Below are 19354 nucleotides of genomic sequence, written 5' to 3'. Positions count from 1 at the left end.
GTAGCGGCTTCCCAGGTTTCAGGCAGGGATACTCTCCAAGCCATACCTGGAGCTTCCATTGTTTGTACCTGGGGCATAGCTCAACCACTGAGCTATGGCCCTTCCCCAAATATTCACATCCCCCCCCCCAAGAAAACATTTAATGACAGGAGTCTTGTACTGACTTTTCAAGTACTCTTTCCACAAAACACTGCTATGCTATAACTATACTATAGATCAGGCGCAGGCAAACTCGGCCCCCCAGATGTTTTGGGACTACAACTCCCATCATCCCTGACCACTGGTCCTGTTAGTTAGGGATGATGGGAGTTGTAGTCCCAAAACATCTGGAGGGCCGAGTTTGCCTATGTCTGCTATAGATTTCTGTAGTTATAAAAAGAGCTCTAGATTTCTCTCTCCCCCCCCCCTCTTCCTTGGTGCTTGTTGTTTAGCTTGTCACTTATCCCAAGATATTTACCAAGGATGATCGACTCCAGGTGGGCCGCCGCCTAATAGGAGGAGGGGAATTTGATTGTCTGTGGGAGGGAAAAAAATGAAGGGGGGATGTTTTAAATAAACGTCATTTTGAATAAGAATGCACACTTCATACTGTTAATGTCTGGTGTTTCTATGCGTGGTATTGGGGAGAATCTGGAAAGAGGGACCCCAGAAATATGTCCTATGACAGGAACTCTGAATAAATGATATTGGCAAAATACCAGCTAGGTGAAAGGCTTAAATGAGAGGCCTTTGGGTAAGCCAGTGGTAAGCTTAGGATATGTAAAAAAAAAAATATCCTGAAAATTCAAGGAGGGGAGGAGTGAAAGGGAAAGAACTAAAGCAATTTGAGAAATGAGGACTGGGAACACAAGACAGTTCAACGTGGTTTAGGCAAGGAAGAAAACAAGAATCTGGGAGCAAGCAAGTCACTCAAGAGGCAATGCGCACACACAAGCCAAGAGAGGAAATATTAAATAAGTGCTGGGCATGATGCTAGAATAGCAGGATGCATGGCGGGAAAACTTAAGGAGAAATTATGATAGAATGGAGGAAGAGAGCAAATGAAAGAAAAAAAGCATTCGCAAGACAGAGCAGGAGTAAAGTGCTTACGTGTAGAGAAGAAAGGCGGAATTTCTCCTCTTACAGTTTCTGATCTGGTGAACGACGTTATGTGCAATTAGAAAATAAGACAGACAAGAAGAAATGCGAACAACAGAGCCATTTTCAAAAAAGCACAGACTAGAGGGGCGGGAAAGGTTTTCGGCTAGGAATCACAGGCCTCAAATAGTCTTCTAAGAGAATGATTAAACCCGTGTCTTATTTTATTGATTTTTGAAGGCATCGCCCATGCCTTAGGCAAGGCTGCAAAGGCAGTCAGCCACAACCAAAATGGAAATACAGCATAAAACACAACAAAACTAGAAAAAGATGAGAGATACAAAATAATATAACCTGGCAACCGAAGCAGAAGCAGGGCAAAGCCATCTTGCAGCCACCATGAACATTTATAAATGGGAATAGAAGGGGCATGGAACGGCAGCCCAGAGAACATTCTCTGTGGCAACTCCTAAATTGTGGAACTCCCTCGTCACAGAGGCCCATCTAGCAACATCGTTATATGGAGTCCATTGACTGGCACCTTCTTTGTCTATTTTAGGCACGAGGCCTAAACATTTTCCTTTTCGCTTGGGCTTTTCGGTCCTTAGCATGAAGGCTTTTAAAGTATTTGTGCCCTCTTTTGGTGATGCATGATCTGCTAGACCTGTCTTTTAGGTTTTCATTTATAGGGTTTATTGCAAAAGGTGTTACTATTTCTGCTGAGTTTGCACATTGCTCTGAGTTATTTTTATAAGTACAGTGGTACCTCGGGTTAAGAACTTAATTCGTTCTGGAAGTCTGTTCTTAATCTGAAACTGTTCTTAACCTGAAGTACCACTTTAGCTAATGAGGCCTCCCACTGTCGCCACTGCACGATTTCTGTTCTCATCCTGAAGCAAAGTTCTTAACCCGAGGTGATATTTCTGGGTTAGCGTATGTAACCTGAAGCGAGGTACCACTGTAACTAAATAATAATAGCAATAATAATAGCTTAGCTTGGTTTCATAAACTGTTTTCCTTCCTTTAATTGTATGATTGTATGGCTACAAACAACCCTGGGTGACACTTGGAGATCTGCACATTGTCACAATGCATTCCTAATTATAAGATTATAATTATATTTTCTTTCTTATATTATAAGATTATTGTATAATCTTAGAAGGTCGGATAATCTTAGTAGGGGCGTGGCTGTGACAACCACAAAGGGGTCCCTGCACTTCTGAGTATGCCACTAGACCACTGGCAGCCTGTGCTACTGCCCACTTCTGGCCGGACGTTCATCTTTCAGAGGTGATTTGGCTGCATCTGATATGGCAGATCCTGCACCTAGGAGAGGGCTGGTCTCCACAGCTTCCCAAGGTCCTTTTTAACTCTCCCACTGCAACCAGTGTGTTTCGGATTGCAGCTACCTTTCATCCTAAATTGAGCCTCTAAGTTTACAATCGAGAAAGCAAGCATCCTTTATGCAGGCCTTCTCTTGGATTTCTGAACTAGAGAAATGTTTCCCTTTGCTGTGTTTCTGCAGGTGAGGGTGAGGGAGAAGGCAGGTGGGGAACAAATAATAAAAATGGCCTCCAAAAGCCTAAACCGAAATGAGGTCGCTTCACATTTCACGAGCAGAAGCCAGAACTGGAAAAGGGGAAAGTACTCACTCTGTGCAGATGTTGTTTTGCTTGTAAAACTTGTGCTTTGCAGCAAACAGCCGTGAAATATACTTGGCATTTTCAAGGTCGTCCTTTAAAAAGTTGAAAGGGTGGAGGGGGCAGGGAGGCAAGGGAATGCAGGAAAAACACTTAATTACACTGTGACTAGCATAGCAAAGGGTTATGTAACGGTGAACGCGCTCCTCTGAAATATTCAGTAGGAATATGCTTTGCTCAGAAACACACATGCACAAATGCCAGCATCCAAGTCCCCATATCATAGGGATGCTGGTGCTAATTCAATAGAGATGCTAATACAAACTAGTCACACCATTGGGGACCAGAGGAGAGAAGTCCAATGGTGAAATGGTGCTATGACAAGTGTCAAACCTAAGGCTTCAAGCCCTGTTTCCTGGAAGCATCTGGCTTGGCTTGGTGCAAAGCAAGAGGCTGAGCTACAGCCACCAATGGTTTGATCCAGCAAGGCTTTTCTCGTGAGAAATCAAATGGAGTTTCTTTTAAAAGACCAATATCTGATTTAAAAGGTAAAGGTACCCCTGACCTTTAGGTCCAGTTGCGGATGACTCTGGGGTTGCGCGCTCAACTCGCTCTATAGGCCGAGGGAGCCGGCATTTGTGGCCAGCATGACTAAGCCGCTTCTGGCGAACCAGAGCAGCGCAGGGAAACTCTGTTTACCTTCCTGCCGGAGTGGTACCTATTTATCTACTTGCACTTGACGTGGTTTTGAACTGCTAGGTGGGCAGGAGCTGGGACCAAACAACGGGAGCTCACCCCATTGGGGGGATTCGAACCACCAACCTTCTGATCGGCAAGCCCTAGGCTCTGTGGTTTAGACCACAGTGCCATCCGCGTCCTTAATATCTGATTTACAGGAGGTTAAAGAGAAGCATCAGGGTACAGCAATGAAGCCCATCCTATGACGTTCCCAAGGCATTTGGCTGCCCACTGGTAAAAATAAAATTAAAAAATGGACTAGATGGATTCTGGACTCAGCCTGCAAGGCAGTTCTTTTGTTGCTACAAAACTGGGTAATACTGGTGGCTAACAATTAGGGCTGTGTACAGCTCCCCTGACCCAATCCAGAACCCTGGATTATTATTATTATAATTTATTAAATTTGTTTACCGTCCTTCATCTGACAATCACAAGGCAGTTTCCAATATGAAAACACAATAATACAAACCATAATCACAAATAAAAACAACCTCCCTTGCCCCCCAGTTTAAAAGGCCATAGATCAAGTTGAACCACCTTGGTTTGGCCCCGAATCAATCCATGGCTGGAGCTCATGTTTAACTATGGTTGGGAGGAGGGGTGGAGGAAGAAGCAGAGACTCCCTCCGAACAGAGAGCAGGAAGGTTCAAGCCTGCTGGGTGCTTCTTTGCAATCACCTTCCGTATGGGAAAGATACTTGCAAAAGTAGCTCAGCCCGCAGGATCAAATCCTCTACTCGTCAGCTGGTGAGCGGAGGATTCAATCTGTTTTGCCGACACGTTCCCTTTTGAGAACACACCAGTGAAGCAGACCCCTGCAGTTTTGCCATCTGATGTTCTGCTTCCTGACAGCCTCGGATCCCCCTGGGCAGCCTGACTTGATCCAAGGCTGTCTCAACCTAACTTTGCCCAAGCCCTGTGCCGGCCAGGTTTGAGCTGAATCCAGTGCACAGCCCTACTAACAACCATCAGTTATCATTCACTGCAATCCCTTTCCAAGCTCCCGGGGTGGGGTTGATCTCACGGAAGTTAAAATAGCACCCTGGGAAATCATCTGTAAGAATCCATCACACTTAAAATGTATACAATGAAGATCCTGTGGTTGGAAGGGGGAAAAAATAACCCTTAAGGCTGATCTTTTAATGCTTTGCTTACGGTATGAAAGAGCACAGTTTCTTCTTTGTTGAGCAGTTCCACAGCAATGGAAGACTTGTTGTGTGTTATATTCCCGATATCATTCCACCTGCGGAGAAGCAAGGTTGCTGAAACAGACATGCCACGGCGAAACAGCCAGAGTTGTCATGATTCTTTCAGTACAAGGAGAATGTTCAGTAACTGTTTGGCTCAATCAAGCCTCTCCCTGCTTTTAGCTTGTGAAAACTATTATCAATGACCTGGCTGCATGTACAGAGTAATCACCTAAGAAGCAAACGTAAATGCGTCTTTGCCTCCAACCAAATCATGTTAATGGTTCTGCAGATGGGAAAGCTATGCAGCCAGTGTGGTAAAGTGTTTAGTATGTGGGATGAGGACCTTAGGAGACCAGGGTTCAAGTCCTCCTCATCAGCCACGAAGCTTCCTTTGTAACCCTGACCTGACTACTTCATAGGAGAGCGAGAATCACCTGTACTCCCTTGAACTCTTTGGAGCAAACATAGTATATAAATGCAACAATGAATACAGTGGTGCCCCGCAAGACGAATGCCTCGCAAGACGAAAAACTCGCTAGACGAAAGGGTTTTGCGGTTTTTGAGCTGCTTCGCAAGACGAATTTCCCTATGGGCTTGCTTCGCAAGATGAAAAACGAAAACGTCTTGCAAGTTTGTTTCCTTTTTCTTAACACCGTTACTACAGTTGCGACTTGACTTCGAGGAGCAACTCATAGAACGCGGTGTGGTAGCCTTTTTTGAGGTTTTTTTGTGATTTTTGAAGCTTTTCCAAAACTTTTCTGACACCGTGCTTTGCAAGACAAAAAATTCGCTAGACGAAAAAACCCGCGGAACGAATTAATTTCGTCTTGCGAGGCACCACTGTAAATAGATAAAATAAAACACCTTGTTTTAGGAGGGGAAACAGCTGAAACACAAACGGATGTGTTGTGTTTATCACTTTGAAAAAAAATAATAACCTCCTTTTTTTGTGCAAACTCATGGCCTATAACGAAATACAAACAGGGCTGTATCCAACCCTGCTGTACTGCTAGAGCAGCGAATTAGTCCCACTTAGAGCAAAAAAGAAATATGAGGAGCTTTCAGCCATCACCAAAGGTTTTCCCATATATATTTCAAGGTAACAAAAAAGAACATATAGAAGGAGCTAGTTGGTGTCATCAAAGGAGGACATTCCATAATATCTGTGCCACAACTGAAATGGCCCTATGCAGGACCTCAGTTTATGAAGGATCCAGAACAGAACGTCAAACTAGGTTTGAGAGCCTCTGGAACAGTGTGGGAGGTAGTACTGGGAACAGGAGCCAGGCAGAGGAACTGGCAAAAGAAATCCTCCCTCTCCATTTCAGTGGAATCTCTTTTGTCAGTGGGATCCCATCATTGGATTAAACTGAATAAAACTGGGTTGGATCCGGTTTTCACCCATCCAGCCAAGTTGATGGAAATCAAGCTAGCTTTGGATCAGTCAGACACAAAGTTTCCTGATCATGTTTTTACCTGTAGATCACTGTGGGCCTTCCCATTCTGTTCTTGACAAAAATCCCCATGCAGTAGATTCCAAGGTGCATGTCATTTCCTTGATTGTCCTACATGAATAATAATAAATGTAAATGTTCAAATTTTAATTATACCAAACCTTGAAATCAGCAGCAATCACAATATAAAGAAAAAAAGGAGAGGAAAACCCAACCCCCAACAAAATCTTATTTCTTATCTAGATGCCTTTTGCATCAGATATTTCGGGCTGAACAAACCTCCCATGAGAAGATCTGCCCCGCTGACGAAATGGACATATATCGCGTATCAAGATTGAATCCACAAGGCCGCTTGCTCCTTTCATATAAAATATTCCAAAGAAATATCACCAGAAGTAGAATGGAGCAATATCAGAAGCAAGGACCTCACTGTGCCTCAGGACGAAGCACAATTTGAATAACTTCTAATTGCGTTTTTCTCTGGATCCACCAAAGAAGTGTGGAGTTAGCTCTTACAGCAATGCTTACTGCGCCCTCTCCAATTTGTGTTTATCTCACTTTGGTGCTTACCAAACACTACAAAAGAGAATGGATTAGAGAATTGATTTGCCGCAGCGCAGAACTTTAAACCTTTGATTTCTGTCAGTTGTCCAAAAGGCTCGACATGGAATGCTGCATCAATTTCTGGTTTCCGGTGCAAAAATCAGTAACTTTGATGCAGGCTGTCACAAGATTCAGAACACAAGAGAGGAGCCAAATTGTTTATTTCCTTCTGTCCCTTCGGGCGAAACAGACAGTTGTCCAGATTCTTCAAATCAGCTGAAGCTGAGACAAGGGCAGATCTTCAGCTGAGATGTGCCTTAGGGTAGAAATCAGATTGCCCCTGGCAGATAAAGCTACAGAATACCTCCACAAACAATGAATGGGTGGGGGGGTGGAGCGGGTGGAGGCTGACTTTGAAAGCTAAAAACTGCAATGTTTTGACTTATTCTGCAAGCTGGTTGCAAGCTGTTCAGGACGTTTCATATTTTCCTAATAAAATAAAAGGCCTCAGTTGGAAATTAAGTCGGAGTTCCTTACCTTCACAGGGAAACTTTCCTGCCCAAACCCATCTAGTCGTTCTACTTCACTGATGTACAGGAATTCCGCATCCGCTGCAGAGATGCCACTGTAAATCGAGTTAAGAGAAAGACGGGTCAGGATTGCCCAGAGGACCAAAGATTCTAGGTTGAACCCTTGGAATTTGCTAACTTAGAATTATATAGAGGTATTCAACACGTAGAAGGCTAGTTTTGTGTCCTCCATATGCTCTTGGACTACATTGCCCATCATCCCTGACCATTTGCCATGCTGGGCGGGGTGGGATCCGATGAGAGTTGGAGTCCAGCGACATCAGGAGAATGAAGAAGAAGTTTGGATTTGATATCCCACTTTATCACTACCAGAAGGAGTCTCAAAGCGGCTAACATTCTCCTTTCCCTTCCTCCCCCACAACAAACACTCTGTGAGGTGAGTGGGGCTGAGAGACTTCAGAGAAGTGTGACTGGCCCAAGGTCACCCAGCAGCTGCAAGTGGAAGAGCAGAGACGCAAGCCTGGTTCACCAGATTACGAGTCCACTGCTCTTAACCACTACACCACACTGACTCTCACGCTGAATGGTACATTGGGTGCCCTTGATCTAGGACAACGATAACATTCAAAGGCCAAAATAGTTTGGGCAACCCTCCTGTCCCCCAAACTTAAACCTAGGCTATCCAGATCTCATCAAAAACAGTCTTAAGCTGAAAATGAGCAAAGCCAAAGGAAATTTTATAGTCATGCAAAAATGCTACCACCCAGTCACTATCTGTTGCTAGTATTGGCTTCTGACTGGAATTAAGCTATTCTCTCTCAACCTCAGCGCCCACTGTCAGCAATAATAATAATAATAATAATAATAATAATAATAATAATAATAATAATAATAATAATAATAATAATTTTATTTATACCCCACGCTTCCCGGTTCAGAAAACCGGGCTCAGGGCGGCTAACAACAAATTTAAAACACTTAATTGATGCAACAAAAAACAGCAGAAAATACGGTATAAAACGTGAATATCAATAAATTCAGAATTCAAAAATCAATTTAGGGGTAAAATCCATCCAATAAACATTAGATGATCAGCAGGGCTAGCTGGCTAAATTAGTCCTATTTGGGCCAGCGAGGAGATCAGGGGAGAATTAGCTGTGGGATCCCAGAGTGGGTAATCTTCATAAAAAGGGGAGGGGGAGGGAAGGAAGGGGAATAAAAGATCAGGCTAAGTTCAAATTGAAAGCCAGGGGGAACAGCTCTGTCTTACAGGCCCTGTGGAAGGAAGTTAAATCCTTCCCCAGCCTTCACTACAGGCACAAGTGCATTCCGATGCGTGTGCAGCATCACGGTGCTCAAAAATAATTAGCAAGCACGATTTCCTGTATGTAATCATCAAATCATGCTTCCCCACCCACCTGACAGTGGCCACCCAAATGCTTCTGGGAAACTTACAAGGCAGGCTTGAAAGCAACAGCGTTTCCTCTGTTGACTATCCCCAGCATCTCCTCATCAGAAGTCCACTGCCTTTGAACTTGCCAGGGCCATTTTGTTACAATGGCTGATAGGCAAGGAGCCACCCTTTCCCTAAGAGGTGTCATTCCAGACCATATCAAAGCCACTGGCGAAAGCAGAAACACAGGTTGCAGGAAACAGCACAGCAGGCTAAACCTACTAGAGAAACAGTTGATAGCGAAGGAAGGCAAGCTGCCTTCTCTGAGCAACACACTGGCATTTTGGGGTCTCACCTGTGTTTTGTGTGCACCTTGGCTACTTTGTCAGTCAGCTCCTTCAGGGAGGCTTCGTCTTGGATCCAGTCCTAGAGAGACAGAAATAAAACAATGATCAAGAGGCAAAGGTTGCCATATTCGGTGCTTTATTCATTTAGAAAAAAAGTGAGTAAGTGGTAACATGGCATAAGTGTGTACAGTTATGCATTGTGTAAAGAAAGTGGGCAAAGGCATTGTCTTCCCTCTCGTATAGCAATATAATGTTATAGATTTGGGTGGACCACCACCACCCCGAACCCTAGAAACCCTGCATTCTGAGGTGGTAGAGTCCTTGCAGGACTACAACAACATTCTCTTGTAGATGAAAGCTCAACTTGGAAGCTGCCCAGCACGCAGCCTACAAACCATCTGGTATAACAGAAACTACTGAGCAAAAGAAAGAAAGAAAAAGTGCTTACAGAGCAAACACTTTCATAGAACCCATCCAGGCAAACCATTCATTTTGCAAGAAAGAGTACAGGTAATTAAACTGACCCATTAAGAACACAGGAAGCTGCCTTATAGCAAGGCACACAATTCCATGCTCTCCCAGGTTTCAGATATGCCTCTTTCCTAGTTCTATTTGGAAACACTGGAAATGGAACCTGGGACTTAAGAGCATAACAAGAGCCCTGCTGGATCAGGCCAAAGACCCCTCTAGTCTAACGTCCTGTTCTCACAGTGGCCAACCAGGAAGCTATGGGAAGCCCAAGCTCAGGACATGAGCACAGCAGTAATATTTCCACTTGGGTTTCCCAGCATACTGCCTCTGACAGAGGAGGGAGAACACAACCATTGTGGCTAGTAGCCAATGACAGACTTATCCTTCTTTTGCATGCAAACCTATCTTTACCACTGAGCCTCAGATCTTCATCAGAGAGGGGGATTCCTCTCCAATATAGACACAATCTCCCTTTCAAATGAAATATACCCTAGGGGTATTCTATTGCACAGAAAAACATAAAATAATATTGAGGGGGAAAACAGCTTATTAGCTCCAAAAGGGAATCGCTAAGAAACTCTAAGGAAAATAATGCAGGAAAGAAGAGCTATGTTCATTTCTGCGACGTACTTAGGGTTTTGAGATCAAAAGCTTTGCTGCCGGTTCTGTTTTTAAAAAATATGCAATCCAATACATTTGTGATCTCAACAGTTAGGGGGAGAAAGATGTCTACATTGTAAACACGGTTTGCGTGTGGCACGGGTTATCTTTTAAAATCATCTGGTGCAATAGTACAAAATGGAATCTGCTCATAATTTCAAAGTTGAAAAGAAAAAGAAAAAAAGCCATCAAACTCTGAGTGATTATTTTGGAATGCCTCAAGGCTGTGTGTATGTATACTTAACCAAACTGCCTTAGTCCTTGCTCACTGGGGGCCTCCCCGTAATATTTGTTCCTGACACTGAAAAATGTGAAAGCGGTAGCGTGCTAATGAAAAATGGCATGCTACGTGCCTGTACACAGCTGCACACCTGCAAGGCGTTCTGTGTACATAACTTTGTTCTTTTCACCGCTGAAGAAATGCCATTTGACACATATTGTAGCTGCACAAGATCAAACACAGTCCGAAGGCAGCAACCTTTCACCGGTTCTCAAGTTTGCTATTCCCCCTCCCCCTCCCCACTCGCAAGAAACACCTCACCCGCCAGCAAAGTCTTTGGTCCATTGACTATGCCGTTAATAAGGGCTTACTATTAGCCAATTAAGTAAACTATCCCATGCGGACATCTAACTCTTTCCAGTGGGTGGACACCGTTAAAAAGCCAGGCAGGATGAAGGTACCAATTACAGCGTCGAGTTTGGATGTGGGAAACCTTCCTTCAAATATCCAGTTAGCTATTACATTGAACGACAGATTACACGTGCTCATAGCACTATTTTAGCTTCCCAGTACTCCCACAAAGTAGACTTATGTATGCGTAACTCAGAGTAATGAGATGAAGCTCCCTGCCAAGTGTGTGAACAAAAGAAGGGCCCTGCAGGATCAGGCCAAAGGCCCATCTAGTACAAAATGCTGTTTCCACAGTGGTCAGTCAGATGCATATGGGAGGCTGACAAGCAGGACATGAGCACAACATCGTTCTCCTGATCGTGAGCCCCAGCAACTGTTACCTATGAGACACACTGCGTCTGATACTGGAGGCAATAGAACCATTAGCAGCTACTGACAACCTTATCCTTCATGAATTTGTCTAATCCCCCTTTAAAGTTGGCCATTGGTACGTCCCGGGGAAGCAGATTTTTGAATCCATTTCAATTGGGGTTTAGGCCCAGTTTTGGCACAGAAACTGCTTTGGTTGTCCTATATGATGATCTCTGTTGAGCGAGAGACAAGGGAAACATGTCCCTGTTAATTCTTCTTGGCCTCTCAGTGGCTTTCGATACCATCAACCATGGTATCCTTCTGGAACAACTGTCCGAACTAGGGGTGGGTGGCACCGCTTTGCAGTGGTTCCAGTCCTACTTGGATGGTTGTTCCCAGAGGGTGTTGCTTGGGAATGCCTTTTAGCCCCATGGCACATGGTATTCCGCAGGGCTCAATCCTATCCCCCATGTTGTTTAACATCTACATGAAACTGCTGGGTGGGGTTATTTGGAGGTTCGGGGTACGTTGTCAGCAGTATGCTGATGGCACTCAGTTCTATTTCTACTTTACATCTGCAGGTGAGGCAGTGGAAGTACTGGACCAGTGTCTTGTCTCAGTAATGGACTGGATGAGAGCCAACAAACTGAAACTCAATCCAGATAAGACTGAAGCACTAGGGTGGTTCCCTAGACTGGATGGGTGGGAGATTGCCTGCTCTTGATGGGGTTACACTTCCTCTGAAGGAGCAGGTTTGTAGCTTGCGGGTACTCCTAGATCAGGGGTCAGCAAACTTACCGTGCCTTGGGCCGGTGTCTCCAGCGCCGAGCGCGCAGCAGGCCGGAGGCTGGGGGAGCTTGTGCCCATGCGCGTGTGCACACGCTATTTCTGCCGCACTTCTGGGTCGGAGGAACACCGGAAATAGCTTGTGCGCATGTGCACGGGCCTCCTCCGACCTGGATGTACACTGGAAATAACGCTTGTGGATGTGCACAAGCTATTTCCGGCACTCCTCCGACCCGGAAGTGGGCAGCCACGCAGCGCAGCGCTGGTAAGAGCGGGCGGCGGGTGGCGGGGGTCGCCAAGGGCCAGATAAATGAGTCCCTCAGGCCTTATCTGGCCTGCGGGCCTTAGTTTGAGGACCCCTGTCCTAGATCCTTTGCTGTCGCTCCAGTATATGAAGTGAAAGGTCAGTTTTTGCTCCTTCTCAGTTGTGTCCCGGGAAGGCCCACTTGACCAGGGAGGAGGCAGTGACTGGTGTACGTGTGCGGGCATGGCTTGGGAGGTAGGGTTTCTGGAAGGGATGGGGTTTTTAGGCTTTTGTGGGAAGTGGCTATCAATAGATAGCAAACCCTCAACTTAGATGGATCTAAGTTGGATGGATCTTAGATGGATCCAGGGATCGCACCTAAAGACAAAATTGTATATAGTCAAAAAAATAAAATGGGTGCAACAGTGGGTGGGATTGCCAGTCTTTCCCTCCAGATGCCAGCCCCATTTCCATTTTTATTTAATTTGCCAAGTGTGTAAAGTTGACCTTCTTTGGAGGTCTTTAAGCAGAGGCTTGACAACCATATGTCAGGAGTGGTGGTGGTGATGGTGTTTCCTGCTTGGCAGGGGGTTGGACTCGATGGCCCTTGTGGTCTCTTCCAACTCTATGATTCTGATTCTATGATTCTATGAATGCGCACAAATTAAACGTGCGTCAATTGCGAGCTTACTATATTCCAAGGTAGGAAGAGACAACAAGCACTTTACTCCACTGACTTCTTGAAATTTGCTGAAGGTCACGGTGGATCACTTAACGAGCAGAGCTTAGGTGGCCATTTGTCATGTCAGCTTTAGTTGAGATTCCTGCCTTGCTGGTGGTTGCATTAGATAGCCGTCAGGTTCCCTTCCAACTTTACAATTCTATTATTCTATGAAGCAGGAAAAGCCTACATGCAAAAGGTGAAATGAAAGATCAAGGTTTATGAACTCACCATAGGAAACAATACATATTCCCGGAGAAAATCATGAGATGCAAATTGATGGAAGTCTCCAAAATCAGCTGGAGAGGAAAGAGGGAGAGAAAATTAACCCGCAAACCACATTAGCTCAGCGCTTCCCTGCACATGAAACTCTGAATCTTGAACAGATACAAAAATGTTTAACATGCAGCGAACTGGGATGTCCAATGCAAATATGAGAGCATGATGTCAAATCTGTGACTTAGAAGGAAAAACCCAATACTCCCTACCAAAGGAAAGGCGTTTTCTCACCAAAGGATAATTTATTCTTTTAGTAGAAAAAACAACCCTTATTTAACTTAAACATGGATTGCTTGATTCCTCCCAATTAAACACTGCCATGGAATCCATTTGGATGAAGAACAGTTTAAAACTATTTTAAACAAACTAAAACAAAACATGCATACATACACACAGGACCAAAAATGTTCTGATTTTATCACTTATATTTCTAAAATATTTTTCTTTTTGCAACAAGGAACAGCTTTGGGGTGTTTCCCAATTAGGATGATGTCATCCTCTTGATCAGAGATCAACAGATCACAGATTTGAGGTAGGGTTTGTGGATTATTTTTATACCTGGCTTTCATTTTCATGAGTGTACCTCCCTTACCTCTCTTTCTCTTACTGACACACATACACACAGAGAGAGAGACACCCCCATATTTGTGACCCACCAAGTCAAACACAGTTAATCAGGACCTTGATAATCTTCCAGATCATTATGTCTTAGAACACATAGTATAAATGGGGCTTGCGGGTTGATAAGACAAAGACGATGGTCTGTGTTCAGCTTATGGCAAATCTCTTCAGGTCAGTATGATAGTATACAAGCCCTCTCTTGTCCTACTCTGGAAAATGGGACGTGGGTGGCGCTGTGGTCTAAATCACTGAGCCTCTTGGGCTTGCTGATTGGAAGGCCAGTGGTTCAAATCCATGTGATGGGATAAGCTCCAATTGCTCTGTCCCAGCTTCTGCCAACCTAGCAGTTTGAAAGCATAACAGTGCAAGTAGATAAATAGGTACTGCTGTGGTGGGAAGGTAAATGGCGTTTCTGTGCACTCTGACACTTGTTACGGTGTTCCGTTGCGCCAGAAGCAGTTTAGTCATGCTGGGCACATGACCTGGAAAGCTGTCTGTGGACAAGCACTAGCTCCCTCTGCCTGAAAGTGAGATGAGCGCCGCAACCCCGTGGTTGCCTTTGACTGGACTTAACTGTCCAGGGGTCCTTTACCTTTACCTTTTACCTACTCTGAAAAACAATTAAGTTTTCTGAGCATTTCTGTTGAGAAGCTGGCAATGGAAGACTCAATGCCTATCCTTTTCTAAGGAGGAGATAACCAGTTGTTGGTCTTAGTAAGTTCCTTCGCAAAATGGGGACAGACAATTCAAGCGGCCAGGGAAAAGAGAACTTGCATTTTTAGACTTCTTCCTTTTTTGAAGTCTCCAACCCTCCTAAGGGATATGGATGAAAATCCTGCCCATAAGTGAAAGTTGCAAGGTGAACTCTAGCAGAAATGTTCTTTCTGTAACATCTTGAAGGTTGCACAATTCTTTTTCTCATTATTTCTAGCAGTTTTGATATCTTTTTAGGAACTTGTGCACAAACTTTTCTTTCAGTCATGAGGCACTGTAGGGCACTGGATTTTAAATTCTGGTTGTGGGTTGCTCTACATATCTGCTTACTCCGTTAGGGATGGGAGTGACTGACGGCTTTTTATGTATTCAGCACATAACATCATGCAAATAACTGTATTCATTTTTCAGATGTTTTGGAATCGGGAGAATGAGGGTAGAAGTATTTCCTGAAGGCTATAATACTGTCTGTAAAAGACTCTCCCACCTACCCCGCTTCATTTTAACAGAGAGAAATATTGCCCAAGAGCTCTTGCTTTGTTTTATTTGAATCAGATCAAACACTGCTGAAAAGGTTCTCAAGATGCTGGAAATTCCCCTCGTAAATTACACTAGTCAAATATTCTTGCAAAGCCTTCAAGACAATTTCATATGATTACTGGGTGCCAAAAATGCTGTTTCATTTCATTTCACATTATAAATGTGTGTTTACTTCTAAACTAGAGAACACAAGCAGATAAGAAACTGTGCATGTAACTCTTTTTATTTTTTAAAAAATCTGCACACAAACTTTTTAAAACACACACACACACATCTAAATGAAGTAGGGGGGAAACCTGTAGGAATTCCCTATGTCACTTTTCAATCAAGGACGATGGGGGGGGGGGGACAGGGGAAAACTGTAACTGATTGTATGTTTGTTCCTATATTTTAATTTTTTTAAAAAAAGGCTATGCAGAAAATGAACAACGTGAGCACATAAGGCTTTCTGAATGCCTACAACACTGGAACAATAAAACACATTCTATCTCAGTCCACAGTAAAGCTTTTGGAGCTATGCCCTGAGAAAAAACTGGCTTAGTTTGACTGTAATGAGAAACAATGATTTTCTATTATGAGAATGAGCTGTGGTGAACCTTAGTCTCATGCAGTCATCCTCGCATCTCCTCCCTTCCATTTCTGATTTTTAAACTAACCACAGTTTCCAATTATGTCCTAACTGTGGCTTGTTCAGACTATGATTAATGAGAACAAGTCAGAATCTGGAACCACTTTGATCCTGGTTGGCTATCATTAAAATCACAGATTAAACAAACCAGTTTCCCGAGTCAGACATCTTGGGGAACTCTGGTTAGTTTAAAACAGGGGTGCCTAACCTGTGGTCCTCCAGATGTTGCTGGACTCTAAGACCCATCAGCCTCAGCCAACAGGGTCAATAGCCAGGAATGATGGGGTTTCTAATCTAACAATATCTGGAGGGCCACAATTTGGCCAATCATCGTGTAAAACTACTACTCTCCATCCCTGGGTTATGAAACAGAAAAGGGGAAAGAGGAAGCAGTACACTCATTCATTTAGTGGGAAACCATGGTTTACCCACTAAAAGAACTAGACTACTGTTAGCTAGTCACAATCTATAACAGTAGCTGCAGGGTAGAGGGGGCAGATAAGGCCCAAGGAACTTGTTTATCCGGCCGCAGAGACCCCCCGCCACCGCCTGCTCTTACCGGAACGGCGCAGCGCAGGGACCCACTTCTGGGTCAGAGGAGCACCAGAAATAGCTTGTGTGCATGCGCATGGGCCTCCTCCGACCCGGATGTGCACAGGAAATAGCGTTTGCATGTGCGTACGGGCGCGTGCTCCCCTGCCCTCCAGCCCACCGTGCGATCATCGCTCAAGACAGTGGCCCGAGGCAAGGAAAGCTTGGAGACCCCTGGCCTAAGAGCATCAGATGAGGAAGCAAGAGTTAAGGGTTCAAGGCCTGTTCCTAACATGATTTCCCCCTCTGTTTCAACATTTGTTCACTCTCAATATTTCCAGTGTAACTTCCAGCTAATCGGGATGGGCAGCTACATAATGAGAAAGAGAGAGAGAGAGATACAGACAGACAGACAGACAGACAGACAGAGAAATACAGTGGCTAGAATGTTAAACTGTTCTTCCTAATTTAAATTATGTGTTTCAATCTCATGCAATAGTCCTGGGAATCTCCACCATAGGAAATGTAGCGAAATAAATTTCTAACACTTACAGTTATGCCAGGAATTATTTCTTGGGGGCTGAATTCCATACATATACTATTTCCAAGTTATAAAGTGGCACTTTTAAAAATGTCAGTCTGTGGCTGTCATCTGAAATATTTTGAATCAAGCCAGCTACCACGCTGAGCAGGTTGCCACATCTAGTTTACAGTAACTGGAATTTATTCCTGTTGCAGTCAAATAAACAGATAATAAGAGAGTGAGCAGGTGAGTTTGCCGTACCTTGAACTGCCAAGGCAGCTAACTTGATCCCATGTTCCCGTGAAGATCGCAATCGTCCATCAAGAACATCTTTTTTTACCTGTAGGTAATACTGATACCTGTAAACAAGAGATACAGCAAAATGAAACCAACAGTACCTACGTCTGGGACTCCCCTCACCCCACCCCGAAAGAACAAAGAGATTGCTGGGCAATTACATTTATACCCAGGCATTCTACATGGTTTGTTGTGCATTTGAACCAGAAGGCGAGTGCTTCAGCATGGAAGAGAAATACCTATTCTAAATTCCAGGATTCTCAACTGCATGCAGAGCCTACATAGCAGACTCCATGTTTCTGCAAGCTCCCTTGTGGTCAACGGGACTTACTCTTGCCTTTTCCTGCTGTGATATATCAAAATCCAACCAGATACAGTCATACCTCGGGATGAAGTAGCTTCGGGTTGAGTGTTTTCGGATTGCGCTTCGTGGCGACCCGGAAGTTACAGAACGCGTTCCTTCCGGGTTTCGCCACTCACGCATGCACAGATGCTCAAAATGACGTCATGTGCATGCGCGGAAGTGGCGAATTGCGACCCGCGCATGCACAGACGCGGGTTGCGTTCTGCTCTGGATGCAAATGGGGCTGCGGAACGGATCCCATTCGCATCCAGAGGTATCACTGTAGTCTGCTTAATAAGCATTCATCCTGATTTGCTTTCACAAAGGCTTGTGTGGAGGTTGTGCCCACTGTTCACTGAGCATTCATTCTAATACATGTGCATGGGAGTTATATAACAATGAGCATTCATCATTCTCCTCCCTGCTCTGTGTTTGGTTCTCAAACTTAATCCGTTCCGGAAGTCGGCAAACCTAAAATTTCCAGTATGTGCTTGAATCCGTCCCTGAAAATACTGACAGTCTGGAGGCTGCTAATAATAATAATGATCTATAAAGATGTATTGCAAGAAATCAATGGAACTCTCTAATACGTTTTCAAAACAGTTCCTGTAGCATTTTTGCAAGATGTTAGCTATGAGTCTGGAACATCTGAAAAATGCCTGCTGAAAAACATTTGTTTCTTGATAGGCAAAGCTCTTCTTCTCATTCTCCAGGGCCACAGAAAGATAGAGATGCAGGATCTGGCCGCTAGACAGCACCAAAGTTCCGACCAAGCCTGAATTCTCCAGCTTGCTGCACAGTTGTGACATTATAATTAAGAATGCACTTCAGAGCCTGGCTGAGCACTGGAAAAGGCCGGGGAGTTTCGCTAGATGCTAAATTTCTGAAGGCCTGTGGGGTTTGTCTAAATTAGGTTGCCTGGAAAGAAAAATAAGCCTGGAGTATGTGAACAGAAGACCTTCCGTTAGCAAAGGGAGCAGAGTTTTCCCTGTTTTGACTGTACATATAATCGCTGCAAGGCTGCCAATCTCATTTCAACGGGTATGCAGGGGAGTGGAAAACAAGTCCAGGCAAAGATGGAAGTACAAGATGGTTGTTTCCCTTCAGCAGAAAACGTGAGTTGTAACCTTACGCACCATCAGATGCATATCACGGCATTTACAATAACAGACTAGAGTTGCACTTGGGGAGTAGAACAGGGCAAAAGTTTTAGCCCATCCAAGTGAGAGCAGCAAAGCGGAACCACCTCTTTCTGTCTGAAGCCCTGTCACATTTTTTTAACCTCATTACTGTACCATGGAACACATATTTAAACAGCAGCAGCATCCATTAAGCAGTGACGCTTGAAATGTTGTTCAGTTATTTTTAAGCAAACCGACCAGCGTAACTCTGTTGCCCTGTTCTGTTCATAGACCATGTCCATGTGACTAATACATGAAAGAGGTTAGAGCAGGCTTCCTTAACCTCAGCCCTCTAGATGTTTTTGGCCTACAACTCCCATGATCCCTAGCTAGCAGGACCAGCGGTCAGGGATGATGGGAATTGTAGTCTCAAAACATCTGGAGGGCCGAGGTTGAGGAAGCCCAGGTTAGAGTCAATCTAGAACAGCCTTTCTCACCTCTGGATGTTGGACTACAACTCCCATCATAACTAGCTAGCAGGACCAGCGGTCAGGGATGATGGGAATTGTAGTCTCACAACATCTGGAGGGCCTAGGCTGAGGAAGCCTAGGTTAGAGTCATTCTAGAACAGCCTTTCTAGAACAGCCTTTCTCACTTGGACTACAACACCAACACCATCTGGGGACCCAAGGTTGAGAAGGGCTGCTCTAGAATGCCATGATTGTGGGGTTGTTGTTTTTTTTAAAAAAAGAAGAAGCTCAGGCATCAGAGATGGGCCTTGCTGGGCCTCTTTAACTCCACTTTTTAGCTATTCTCAAGGAAGTATGAAGTAAAAAAGCTGAATGCATCTGCAGAAACAAACACCATACAGAAACACTCAGTGACAGATCTTGGTTTGTTGACATAAGATGGGTGAAACAAAATGGCCTGCACTAATTTCTGTCTCATACCACGGGCTGCATGCTGTTTTTTCACCTGTAAG

At 44.3% G+C, this 19354-nt stretch overlaps 1 protein-coding gene across 2 annotated transcripts in view; it reads right to left on the bottom strand.

Moving 5' to 3' along the window:
• Positions 1-19354, bottom strand: part of PTPN14 (protein tyrosine phosphatase non-receptor type 14) — a 116197-nt gene that overhangs the window by 29662 nt on the left and 67181 nt on the right. For both annotated transcript variants that reach the window (XM_083494132.1, XM_083494133.1), the window contains exons 4-11: positions 16873-16970; positions 13007-13074; positions 8920-8990; positions 7179-7266; positions 6121-6209; positions 4610-4697; positions 2730-2812; positions 458-515 (exon numbers count right to left, since the gene is read on the bottom strand). In XM_083494132.1, the coding sequence (XP_083350258.1) occupies positions 458-515; positions 2730-2812; positions 4610-4697; positions 6121-6209; positions 7179-7266; positions 8920-8990; positions 13007-13074; positions 16873-16970 (643 nt within the window). The remainder of the gene's footprint in view (positions 1-457; positions 516-2729; positions 2813-4609; positions 4698-6120; positions 6210-7178; positions 7267-8919; positions 8991-13006; positions 13075-16872; positions 16971-19354) is intronic.

The sequence above is a fragment of the Podarcis liolepis genome (assembly GCF_965112155.1).
Source record: "Podarcis liolepis genome assembly, chromosome: 3".
NCBI classification, from domain to species: domain Eukaryota; kingdom Metazoa; phylum Chordata; class Lepidosauria; order Squamata; family Lacertidae; genus Podarcis; species Podarcis liolepis.
Note: the sequence above shows the minus strand (reverse complement) of the source record. Positions and strands in the feature narration are given on the sequence as shown.